The following is a 13,421-nucleotide window of genomic DNA, read 5'->3' on the forward strand; positions in this document are numbered from 1 at the left end:
CCTTCCCTCTTGTCTCCCCAGGTCACTTCAGTGAAGGATTAGTGTTACAGGGACTACCTCCTTTACCACCAAAGCTACCACTCCAGCTGTGAAACAACAGCCCGGGTTCATTTTACACTATCTGATTCAGCAGCCTGGCAATGAGAGTTCCTTTGCTTGCTCCAGCTCCGGTAAGTGCAACATCCACAGGCAGACTGGGGGGAGACAGAGAATGGGAAGGGGAAAGGCCCTTTTTTAGGGTTTTTTCCTTAAGGGTTCTGCTGGTCAAAATTCTCTTGGAAACCAAAGAGAGATTTGTCCAGTCAACAACCAAATAAGAAACACTCGAAAGATTTTGAGGTGCATTATTGCAGGTGCATGAAATGAAACCAAAAATGATTTTAATCTCCATGACAATTCTTACGTTAATTCAAAAAAGGCACTGCATGTAGCCAAAACCTCTGGTTTTCAGCTCCTTTACTTGTTCTCATCTGCAGCATACACCTGATTGCCTTAAACAACGGCAGAGTCCCGGGGAGCCCTGGCATGCTCACCGCTCTCGGCAGAGCTGCCGTGCTGGTGTGCGGTGTCGTTACGTGTGTGCAGTGCTCATGCACCGTGCCCATAACTTGCATCTCTGACCATTTGTAACGTGCAGGGAAAACACTTGCTCCTGCCTATTCAGGTGTTTTTCTTTAAAGTCTGTGCATGGTTTAAGTTCACAATACCTATTAAAATTAATGAGCTTTGCGCTGCAGCTCACATGCAGGCGCATTTTGTAGTGCTTTGCCTGAACGTGGGCTGCTGGCTCTGACTCAGAAACTCTTTGCCTTTTGGGTAATACACAACAACAGTTCATAGCCCGTGACTGTCAGAGCCTGGTGTCACCCCACAAACTGGGCGCTCAACAACTGACGTCGGTGGGAAGAGTGGTAGCTCATGAAGGGTGAAATGTGCCGTGGCAGCACGCCTGCCTATGTACTTCACTGTGCTTAGAACAGAGTCATTTAGTGGGTGTGCAGGTAAGGGAGAGGGATTGAAGAGGGACAAGACGCTATACAGATGCTGGGTGGGTGAGCAGTGTGGAATAGCAGTGGCATGGAGAGGTTTGGGAGACACCTAAGTCAAGGTGAATGCTACCGATGCCGCAGTGGTGCAGGACTGCTGCGGCATGGGGCTGGCAGGAGGCTGTGCTGGTCCAGGAGAGCTGACACCGCTTCTGCTCCAGACCAGGATCCTGCCCTCGAATGTGCTGTGCTTTCACAGCCACCAACAGTCTCTGGTTACGAACAAATCTGGTCTTCACTCCACTTAACCAGTCCAGAGTACAGGCCTTGTTTAAGGACTGATTTACACCTTAACTGCCAGCATGGGGTAAGCGACAAAATTTGCTAATTGGACATTGTTTTCAGGCAATAACATCAATAATAAACAGATTTGATAGGAAATAAGCAATTAAGTTATTGTAAGAGTGACACTGGGTTGATTCTACATGAGCAAGAAATGTGAGATGTTCTCAGGTATGCTAAGTCTGGAGAATTGTATATCCTAAACATACCTGAATTAAGAATATCGCTACTCCCTCCCAAGAAGTGCAGAGCAGGACCCTGTATGGAGTCCTTAGTGTAAAGGAAGATGTGGAAAATCTGTCTTGTAGATCTCGGTAGCAGGTGTGTTTGAGCTTATGAAACCACTGTATCTGGCTATATGGGGTCAGCAACCGTGTTCTGTCAGGGACAACAGAGAGGTACTAAAACTTGGAGAAGAGCATCCCCCTGAACTCAGTCCAGCCTGGTGTGGCTGCAGAAAAGGGGGGAGAAGCAGATCTCAGCTGTCAGAGCTGAGCTCCAGCAAGCAGAGATGGAGGTGCTGGCAGAAAAGGTAGGGGAATTAAAAACCACAGATACCTACAGAGTAGCTAGGATCAGAAGGTCATGCTTGGTGGGAGAGCTTGTCTGAGGGTGGGTCTATACAAGAATGACAGTTAGTTTTGACAAGAAACATTCAGAGGAGAACACACATGCTTTACAGGACTCCTTTGTAAATCACCAAAAAAGTCCATGGGTTCAGAGGAAAGTGAGGCAGGGATATGCCTGGAACACTCTACTATGTCTTGTAACAGCTAAGGTCATTAGTTCTGAAACAGTTAATAAAGCCTGTGCTGGTTCAGGACGTGCCCTTTGTTAGCACTGGCTCAGCATGCCCTGGGCCGCCAAAAAGCTCCATGTTCCTGAGGAGGAAAGGCTGGGAGCAGAGAGGTCCCAAACACAGTGCACTACAGACTGTCAGGGGGAGGGTCCCTGGGGTCTGTGTACCCACGCTATTCCTGCCTAGACACTGACGCTTCAATTAAAATTATTCCTGCTCACTTTTGTCACACAACTAACACCACAGAAAGCATGAGCTTTTATAAATACATTTCAAACAAAAGAACATACTTATCTTTAATAGAGGGTTATACAACAAATACTAATTAACCAAGAATGTAAGGTAAACATATTTACCTTTTATAGCAGAACAACTCACAAAGAGCTCACAGCAATTCTCTGAGTTAAAAACACTATTCAGGGCTGCGAAAAGGACAGGCTTCTGATGAAAAATCTTGTTCTGCTTTCTAACAGAAATTCAAAGTGACATCAAAATTTCCAGTGAAATCGAGAAGCTGGGACTTGCTGTGGTATACAGGGATTTGGAACTTCTAGTTCTTTTCCACTGGAAGTCAATGAGATGTCTGCCACTGAGTTCAGTGGGAGTAAGACTGGAGGATCTGGCAATGTCTCTGGATATTCCTGACTGCATGTTAGGAGCCTGGACTTTTGGTGTGGGTTTGTTTTTTAAATGTAAGAATTGTCTCACTCCCTTGGATAAATACCATTTGCAACTCACTTTATAGATGTGCTAGAAGTTTTGCAGCCTTTATGATCTGTCATATAAATCCATATTCAAGTGTCAATGTGTGAAGGGGCTGCTTTAGAGGTCCTCTGGGTGAAAACATGAATGGAATTTCTAGAGGAAGTGCTCTCAAAGATGAATAACTTGTCTACTTAGCCAGTTACTTTAGAAATAAGATGCTGATGGTAAGAGTCACTAGACTGAATTCAACAGGTGGTTTTTTTTTTCCTTTCTACCTGTAATTTACAACTACCAGAGTTGGGAGTTTGGGTGGGAGAACTTGCTGAAAATAAACTATTGAAATTGAGCCTCAGATCAAGGTAAGACATCAGCCTCCTTGTACCTCCAAAGTTTGTTAACTTTAATGGCAATTTTGGATAAGCACAGAAAGCAGCCTCAAATAGCTACAGGAAAAGGGATTAATAATATTATTTCTGAGATAATTTCTGTGACTACCATCATTATACTGTTGATGATCACTATTTCTTTTACATGTTTCTCATTTTCCTTGCCTTTCACCCTCTGAAAGGCCAGCTTGCTTTCTTGAATGGTGTTTCATTCAAAAAGCCAACTGGAAAGGTGTGTAATAGTGCGTAAAATGAGCATGAGTGGTTTAGAAACCATCTTCGACAGTGGCTGTTTAACTCTCTTCTCTTTCATCACACCAGTCGTGCACTGCTCAAGTTTTCTCCTTTTTAGATGACAGAATTTATGTAGCCCATAAAAAATTTACCGGAAAGAGGGCATCTACCCCCTTTAATGCCTAATCTGGCCTTTACTCATGCAAATTTAGTCAATGGACAAAGGCTCTTCTCACAGCACCTACACTAATACAAACATCATCAAAGACTTTGACAAAGTTACTCTGAAACAACTCTGGGGTCACTGAAATACAAGATTTGGCCTCTGACTTCACATCACCAGCCATTCACTCAGGTTGACTAAGACTTCCAGAATCAGGTCCTTTCTCTCCCCGAATTAGAGCCAACCACATAACTTGGGAACAGCCAAGCACAGCCAGCCAAGTGGGCTGAGCACAGTCAATCCTAACAAATTACAATAAGAAATGTATCACGCTGCCTGCTGTCAGGTGTAATTTATATCATACCAGAGGGGTGACTGGAGAGCAGGTATAGGCAGGAACTGGTCATACCTATACTTGCTCCTGCTGGGCCTGATCTGGCAAGCTGCTGGGAGCTCTTCCCTCCCACTGAAGTCAACCTTAGCTGAGTTTGTTCAGGACCTAACAGGATTGGGCCTCCTCAAAATACTATGGAAGGATAAACATGATTTGATGATTTCTTTTTTCTGTTTTCTATTAGCATGTGATGTCTCTGTCTATGCATACCCTGACTGTATTTATACAGATGCTCACAATCTGTATGTGTCCTTAAACATACATGTACAGGATATACTACAAGCTAAAAGCCCACTTAGGATTTTGGAGCACAGAGAAAGAAATAGATTGTAACACAAATGAACAGGAAGTTTATGCCCACAGCTTTCGATTTTAGTGAGCGCAAACTATTCTATGTGACTGGAGCTAAGATTTAGGAAAGTGTTTCAGCATATGCTTACATCTTTTGCTGAAATACAATCTACAAATTTGTCTGATTTCTTAGATCTGAAGCTTTTAAACTGATGCTTACACCAAGAGTTTAATACGCTGTCCAAAATAATCCAGAAAGCTCTGCGTGCAGATGAGTATGGCCATGCCTCTATATGTGGCCATGCATGTTATCTCTGAGCATAAGCTAACAGTGCTCTGGCATTATTTCCAGATGTCTTGCTTAGAAAAGCTATCTCCCTCCTCCTGCACCTGTGAGAGACCCAGGATTCCTCTCCCAGCCAGACCACTGCGAAGAGAGTCTGTGCCTTACGGAAGATACACACCAGGGCAGTGAAGCACCATCAGGAGCTCCATCCCCACTGAAATAATTGCAAGTATTTTGCCTTAACCAGGAATGAGAGAAGGCCAGGCTCAATGGGGGGTAACCAACCAAGTCTACTATGCAGCACTGCAGAAAAACAAATTAAAAAAAATAAATTAAAAAAAAAAACACATTAAAAAGGGGAAAAAAAAATAAGGTGTACCCTTCATCCAGCTTCATAATGTATGCAGCAATATGTCCTACTTGCGATGCTGGTGAAGGGTTATCTTTTGCTATAAAAATATGCGATTTACAGGTCTCACCCCGTAAGCTCTTACTCCAGCGAGAACTGAAGTTTGAGCAGCTGAAAAAGCATTCAAACCTTATGAGATAACACAGCAATACAAATGAAAGACAGTACACAGCAAAACATCAGGCAGCACGTGAGCTCTGGTCAGTCACAGTTTTGTACTTTCAGTTTAAACAAAGTACAAAATCTGAAAAAATACACTTTTCTTATTTATCAAACAGGCAAAAAAATGGGTTTAGATCAGTACTCTGTTCTTTTTAAATAAAATCTGTGAATTTAGATATATTCTCCCAAAGCTTCCACAACTGAAGCTTTTATTAAGTAAGTCTGATATGGGGCATATTTAAAAAATAGCGTTAGCAGTGATATTTTAAAATGTGGAAACAGATGTGCTACTCTATTACAACTGCTGAATCTTCTCTGTACTTTTTTTACACTATGAAGCATTTGTCTGGTTCTCTGTTGTAAATCTCTCCCCACTGAACAGATTTCTTCTCTATGATTAAAGTAGTACCACACAGATATCATTAAGCAGGTACTGTCCAGAAAAATCATATTGTTTTGGCCTGACCATAAAATATAGATATTTTAATAATTGTTTCTTTTCCATCGAGAATTTCAGCAGCTCTGTTTCCTTGGAATGAAATCACAGCCATATGCTTTATGACATCAGAGGCGTTTCAAGGTGTCTCCATAAATGTCATTTATTGCTTGGGAACCTGCCAAATCTGTGCAAAATTCCCTAGTTCTTTTAAAGGAAAAATCTTCAAATGAAACTAGAGCTTTACACTGGTTGTCATACAAAAAAAAATACATCTATCCCTTAAGGAAATACTGGCCATGCAGGTAGCAAAACCTCTGGCAGTGAAACCTGCTGACCTGGGCTCTGGTTTGCTTTTGAGTCAATACTGCCTCCTTCAACCAGCCTGCTGGGCACCCTGACACCGCACATCCACACCTTCTTTTGGTTACGTATCAGGCACTTACCCTTCTGGAAAATAAGCAGGCTGAATGATAAAAAGCTGAATTGATTTAGTGATCGTAACTGTAAATCAAGATCAGGTATGTCTTAACATACTGCTCCAGTGAATGTGCTTTAACCCTTAACACAGCGGTCCCTTCCACGCTACCGTCATAGGCCTCCTGACGCTGCCCAGGATCCCCCAACCTTCATGGTGCCCCGCACCCCGCGGGACTGGGAGCCGGGCAAGTAATAAAGAGATTCTATGTCATATACACAAATATACTCTCATGCCACATCTATTCATAATTTGGCATATCTGGAGTCTACTCTGAGATAACAATGGCCAGATCTAAACAAATCTTGCCAGACGTGTCACCAACCTGTCCAGCACAAACCAGCTACCTTTAAGCATGCAAAGATTCAATCCAATCTGCAGCTGCAAGCAGACGGAGCAGGTCAGCCGGCCACTGCCCAGAGGAAGTGACCGCTGACACTGAGGCACACAGCTACCACTGAGGTTAGGATTTTGGCTGGCCGACAGAAGCGTCCATTAGTCCCAGTGTAACAGAGTCGTTCTGTTTTCTTAAGGAAGAAAAAAAGGATTTTTTTTCTCCCTAAATCTGAAAGAAAGAAGTTGCTTGGTACAGTTGGAAATAATCTAGGGCAGCACACCAACAGGTGCTTCAAACGTATCGGCAGAGTGCAGAAGACGTTGAAAGAGAAAATGAATAGATTCTCTAAATAATACATAAATTTTACAGGCTTTTTTTTCTGTAGAACCCCAGTGAAGTTACTGTATAAATCGGAAACTGAATTATTCATAAGTGGTGAATATATAATAAATCGTATTTTGCATTGAAATATTCCTCACAGGTACATGCCTCTTTCCATGCAAGGAACAGAAATGGGCAGTGAGCCTGAAAACACCAAGGTCTTACCTGGAGTCTGGGTACTTTGTCAAGGTAGCCAGGCTGCTGGTGTACATGTGTCCTCCTACATCGATGTGCACGGGAGCGTTCGACTTGGTCAGTTGAGCTGGGAGAGGAATTCCTTGAGCAGCCAGAGGAGAAACCGGGGACCGTGTTAGAGACAGACGGGACATGCTTCTTCCCTCCTGCAAAGGGAAGGCAAAAAAGAACAGTTTCTCTTAAATGTAGCAGTGTGTTACCTTTCTTTCCAGTGTGATCACAGATCTAATCAGATCATTTTTGCATCTGCCTGATCACATATTCAGCTAACAAATTATTGCCACCACTGTAATTAAGTGTATTTGCATCATTTTCTTCAAAGTACCAGAGGGGAAGAGAAAGATGCTTATTAGCAATAAGAAATCAAGAAAAAAATTTTTCAAGGTGTCAGCCTCAAGGGGCATAAAACAAACTGCAAAATTCTAATTAAAGGTCGTGGGCTTATGTGTTAGATGTGAAATATCCCCTGACAAACGAATAACCAATTTGTGAATTGGGATTCGGGGGTTTTTGCAAGTTTGTCTCAGTAACGAGACACCTCTAAATTAGTGACTTCCTCAGTACCTAAGGCATTTAGTTTATACTTGTAGTAAATTTCGCATCAAACTAAGATCAATTTTCTGGTTTATTTTCAATAATTGTGAAATAAATGGATAATTTTCAGTTAAGCCTTAATATTAGACATAAAGAACTAATAAGCTTTCAAACTGAAAGCAATTAATACTTGGAAGCAGTAAAAACAGGAAGGTATAGAAACTGACCCATGCTTTCATGACAAGACGCTTTAGAAAGTACTGTACAATCTGGCATGTGAAATTACAAATTTCAACAATCCACCTAACGTGTACTGCCCTAAAAACATTTGAAAATTAGTGAAATTTCTGTATTGAGTCCAAAAATCTTCAGCTGATGTACAAAGCAAAAAATAGTGAAATGTTTTAAAAATGAACAGGACAACCATGGCAAAAGAAAATTCCTCAATTCCCTTCTGTAAGAAAAGCACAGCTTATTCTGCATGAAACGTGTGTCTCAAAGCTGATTTCAGTTAAATCGGTATAGACGGCATACATGTCAAACGGAAAAAACCCCTTTTATAAAAGTTTAAGAAAACGTCCATCCATTCTCCCCCTTATGGGTAAAGCAACATATGCAAAACATTATAGCTGAAGACATTTCTGAATATAATCTAATTTTCTTGGTATTTTGTTCTGCAAGCATGCTACCAAGCATCCAGGCTCTTCCCTACATCTGACAAGCACTTTACATGCAGCATTGCAAAGTGAATTCCCATTTCTCCCACATTACTTTGACAATGTTTCTTAGAAATCTAAAGCTCGTCTCGCCTTTCTCTTAGCAGTATTTTGCACAAGATGCCTGGCTACGCCACTCGATGAACATACAATTAGCAACATTCTTGGTAAAAAAAAAAATTCTGAGCTATATAGAAAGGGACTGAAAAATCTTAATACATCTGGACAGCTTCACAAAGTCATCACAACATCTCCATTTACTGTATTTCATCTTGGTTAGCTCCTAAGAATTTCCTGCATCTACAGCACAGAAATACATCACCCCATTATGAATCCACATCCTTTTCTCTTCGGAGGCTGGACGGACATCTGCACTGAACACGAAGCAAATACCAACTCTGTCCTAGGACTTCTGTGTCAGCCGATGCGAAATTGGGCATTAACATTTTTACTACAGCACCACCTTCAAGGAAAGTGCTTGAATCCTTTCATGACTGAAGACGTTGCTTTCTTGTTTCCCATAAGAGCCTGTTGTGGGCAATCTTCAGTAAATATGTCATACAGCATAAATAAAAGAACTAACTTTTAAAAACAACTTAGTATGTAAGTACCTACAGTATTTTAGCGACGTGTTTACTATCTGTGGGTGCCTCATCTGTCTGCCAACACAAAGGTTTGTTTTTTTTTCTTACCAAAGAGCACTGTAAACTCATGTTCACTCTCTACTCCTTCACTTAAATGAAAGGGTCAGAAGATCCAGGCTGAATGTCAACCCTGTCTTTGTTCAGACCCCAACTATTATCACTAATGATAAAGGTACAGACCTCACACGGTATAGAGCTGCCTTAGAAATAAAATCTCACGCAGTTTCACAAAACAAGTGCCTAATTAGGGCTCATCTGCACCCCTTGTTACAATTTCCAAATGAAATCAAAGGACTTCCAGTCCTCTGTAAACGAATCTAACATTTAACCATTTGTCTTGAAATACAGACTTCAGTTTTAAAATATGCACAGATAGCTAAAGATCAAGTGATCTGAATCTATTTGTGCATATTTAAACACTGCTGCTATCTTAGGATTTTTGTTTAATGTTAGTATACCAGTAAATTCCTTGATCTGTAAAGAGTCTGAGATTCTCAGTGAGGCCATACTCACACAGTAGATATTTAATTTATACTATTCACTGGAGGGACCTTTTGAACAATCCTCTGCTTTTGGCATCTCTCAGCTAGAGCATGTGTTGAAAAAACACTTAATTATAGAAAATCACTGGAAAGCTAAAATAGTTCTCAAACTTTTATGGCTTTTCATACTTATTGAAGGTGCCACTGGCTTTTTGGGGGAGGGGAGGAGAAAGGGAATTAAAAAACAGGCTTTTCCCCTGGTTGGAGAGGATTCGTATTTAAAAAATGAATCCTACATTTTTATTAAAGTTGTGGAATTCAATCATTTCCGTATGAGCAAATTATCAAGGGGCATAATTGCTAAGGACGACATAAAGGGCACTGCAAACGCTCCTATTGCTCCAAAAAACATAAATACCCCCTATTTCTTAAGGTACCGTAACCCTATTTCCTATGACTCCTTCCTCTTCTTGATCTAAAACGCAGCTAAAATTCATCACACTGAGTAATGTACTTATTTTATGCACAAAGCAAAATCCTAAATGTATTTATCCAGTGAAAGTCTTTATGCACATATTTTCTAATACTGATGTGAAAATTAAAACCTTAAGGGTAAGTATTGCAGAAACACTAACAAACTTCATTTATTAAACCATGTAAAATAATCCTTGCTCTTTAGTCGCCTACAACAGGATACAGCATCCTAACTAGTGGCACAGGCAATAACCCTGCTCTAATAAGTAACACAGGAACCTGCTGAAGGCAAAATCAATAGAGCCTGATTCCCAAATTATGTGAATATTTAGTTTTTCAAACATTACACACCAAGATCTTTCAGAGCCAGCTTATCTTTTTCTGCCTTTCTAAGCTAACTGCATAAGTACTGCTTGTAAAAACTATTTGCCCATGCAAAGTGAAATAATCACAATGCCATGCTCATTTACACACAAAATGATTTTGTGTCCCATTGTGCTCACAGTTGTTCAGCTCTCTAGGGGTGATTAAACTAGCTATGCTGCTACAGCTTGAGATGATTTCACTGAATCGTTTCTCCATGAAGTTGCTTCTTTGCTAAGCTGTTATTTTAACCATAAAAGGTAAACAGAAGGCAGTTGTAAGAGCTCCATTCAGCTCCGTGCCCAGGGCTATAACCCTAGGGCAGAGAATGCTGAAAGACTGCAGAATTTTCCAGGGTGTTGCCTTTCTTGCTCTAAAGCCTTCAGGAATACTGTTCATTTAATACACACTCTAGATGATACATTTCAGATCCTACTAAAAGAAAGACTTCAAAAGTGTAAGAACTTTTGGGCGGATGAAGCTTTCCCACCTCTGCACATAGCTCGGGGCCATGGTAACCAATACTGCTGTTGATGTTGGGAAAATACAGTAGAAATAAACTGCACAGAGCAGAGCAGACAGATAGGGACAAGGGAGGTGAAAGGTTGCAGGAAAGAAACAGGCAGCAGTCTGGAAGGGGTAACGAGAAAAAAGGGAAAAGAATGAAAAAGGAGGCGGCTCTGAAGGAGGGACGAAGTTAAATCAAGGAGCAGGCACTTAAAAGACTACAGATGGGAAGCAAGACTAATTAAGGATGTAAAAGCGCTTTGTTTCTAAAGTTTATTGTTGCCAGGATAAAAATTAATTGAAACTAATGCTGTTATTCACTCGTGCCGTTTAATTCCTTCATGCACATTTAAGACGTGCAATGAAAACGGCAGGTTTAAGGACCTGCCATGAAGCAGCTCGCTCTCCCGGGGAGCCGCAGGGAGGGCAGGTCGGGGCCGCAGCCCGGCCGAGCGGGGTCCAGCCGGCAGCCGGACCCCCGGCTCGGCCGCAGCCGGAGCAGCGCCCGCAGCTGCTCCCCGGCCGGCCGGTGCCTCGACTGCGTTCTCGGGGAAGCCGTCCTCCCTCCCCGGAGACCCTTCCTTCGTTACCAGCGGACCCACGGGAGCGCCGGGGGTCAGGATCACCCCCCGCGGCCCCCCGACCGCCCCACCGCCGGCGCTCTGGGGCAGGAACCGGCGGCAGAAGTTGCCCCGGCGCTCCCGTGACTTCGTGGCATCGTCGGCGTTTCCCCCGCCTGCGTTTAGCGCAGCCAGAGGGGCACAACTACAGACTTGGCAATTACCTTTGTCTCTACAAACAGGGACGGCGACCGCTCGGGTCTGCCTCCAGAGCCACTCCGAGACAACTGCTTACGCCGGGAACCGAGCCTAAAGACAAAGCGGGGAGGGCGAGACTGCAAACCTCGGGCTCGCTGGCTCCAAAATTAAAAGTCCGTAAACATTTGCACACACCTCCACAGTGCTTCAGTGAACACCGGACCGAGTGACAGAAGAGATCGTGTCCAAAACTTTTACGGGGGGGGGGGAGGGAGCTCCCTCTGGAGCTCTGGTTACCGAAAAAAAAAAAAAAAGAAGAAGAAAAAAAAGAAAAGGCTTTCTCCTTCCCTCCCCCCCCCCCCCCCCCGCAACCCGCCTATCTCTGGCAGTCTCCAGTCTATTTAGTGCAAGTTTCACGTCACCCAAATGCCTTTCCCTACTGCTGGTCAGGGAAATCACCAGCAAGCAACGCACCCGGTCACTCAACTTCTGCCTTTTTCTTTTAAACACACTGTATGCCCAAAGGTAAAATTCAACCAAAAAAAAAAAAAAAAGCACAACATGGCGTCCTTTACTTATTCCCACATAACAAGAAAGGAGATGTCTTAGATGAATGCAAGAGGAAAAAAAAAAAAAAAAAGCCAACCCCGAATCCCCGATCCTGCACATTTTCCGCGCAGCCAATGGTGGTGAGCATTAGCCAGGCTAATGTATTAATTTTGCAGAAGTGTGCCACATCGCATGCAGGAACAGAAATGCAAACTATAGCCTAGAGTGGTTTGAAGTCTACCCCAAACCAAGCCTTCCACTCTCACTGGCGCCAGAGTTTCATTCACAGCCCGCCCGTGTTTTCCATACGCGGCGCTCCCCATTGTCGCCCGCCTTCCCTTTGTGCCGAGCCGCCCCGCCGCCAGCCCCCGCGCCCCGGCCCGCGCACCCCCGCGCCGCGCCGCGCCGCGGCACCCCGCCCGCCGCCCGCCCGACCCCCGCGGCGCGGCGCGGCGCGGCCGCGGCTCCGCGTGTACCATGCGAGAGCGCGGAGCGAGCCGCGCTGCCTCCGCCGCGCTGGGGCTTGGCCGTCTTCAGAGCCGGGGCCGGGGCGGCAGCGGGAGCGCGGGCACCCCGGGCCGCGGGGCTCCGCCGGCGCTGCCCATGCTGGAGCGGAGCAAAACAAAACATACACACACACACACACACACGCGCGCGCGCACACACACACGCACGCACACACACACACAGAGACAGCGCTATCAAAGCGGGGCGGCTGCAAACGGGTCCTGTAGCTTTAAAAAAAACACCCCTCCGCCGCTTCTCCTCCGGAGCCAAGAGCCGAGTTAGTTGGAAGAAGAGGCACTTTCCAAAAAAAAAAAAAAAAAAAAAAGGAGCGGGGGGGGGGGGAGAGAGCGAGCGAAGGCGCGAGCGTGCCGCGCGGCGCGGTGCAGCGCGATGCGATGCGATGCAATGCGATGCGATGCAAAGGACGGCGCGGCGCGGCGCGCACTGCGCGCTCCGGCCCCGGCACGGGCAGCCGCGGGAGCCGCCGCCGCCGCTTTCCTTACCTTGAGCACAGAAGAGATCTGCGAGCCCCCCTTTGGCTTTGGGCTCTGTTGGGTTTGTGTGTGGATGGGCTCAGCTTTTTGCTTTTATTACTATCTTTGCTCCGCAGATCCTGCTGTGATTATTATTATTTTTAAAGCTGCTCGCTCTCCTCTCGCTCTCCTCCTCTCTGTTTTTTGCTGCTTTTTTTCTATTTATTTTGCGCGTGTGTGTGTGTGGATGTGTGTGAGGGGGGGGAAAAAAGCCTTTAAATGAAACTGCCGAGGCTGTTATGAGAAGAAAGGCAATAATCCCGTCTCTAAATAACAGAGGGAAGGGAGAAGAGGAGGAAAAAAAGCGAATTCTTGCTCAGGGCTTTGCAAACGCCTGCAGGGCAGAGGATTAGGCTACAATTAGCTCAGC

The 13,421-nt window shown here is 44.3% G+C and overlaps 1 protein-coding gene across 5 annotated transcripts in view; it reads right to left on the reverse strand.

Annotated features, from left to right (window-relative positions):
- The window catches only part of KCTD15 (potassium channel tetramerization domain containing 15), a 47,706-nt gene extending 34,520 nt beyond the window's left edge, over window positions 1-13,186 (reverse strand). For 2 of the 5 annotated variants that reach the window (XR_012652183.1, XM_075040055.1), the window contains exons 1-2: window positions 12,488-12,618; window positions 6,955-7,130 (exon numbers count right to left, since the gene is read on the reverse strand). Coding sequence is in view for 3 of the 5 variants with exons in the window: in XM_075040055.1 (XP_074896156.1) it covers window positions 6,955-7,130; window positions 12,488-12,490 (179 nt within the window). In the remaining 2 variants the exon portion in view is untranslated. Of the gene's footprint in view, window positions 1-6,954; window positions 7,131-10,687; window positions 10,933-12,487; window positions 12,619-13,021 lie in introns of those variants that run through there. The other 3 variants (XM_075040056.1, XM_075040058.1, XM_075040059.1) reach the window with 3 other exon arrangements.
- Window positions 13,187-13,421: the final 235 nt, after the last annotated feature.

Source organism: Buteo buteo, chromosome 11, assembly GCF_964188355.1.
Source record: "Buteo buteo chromosome 11, bButBut1.hap1.1, whole genome shotgun sequence".
In the NCBI taxonomy this organism is placed as follows: Eukaryota; Metazoa; Chordata; class Aves; order Accipitriformes; family Accipitridae; genus Buteo; species Buteo buteo.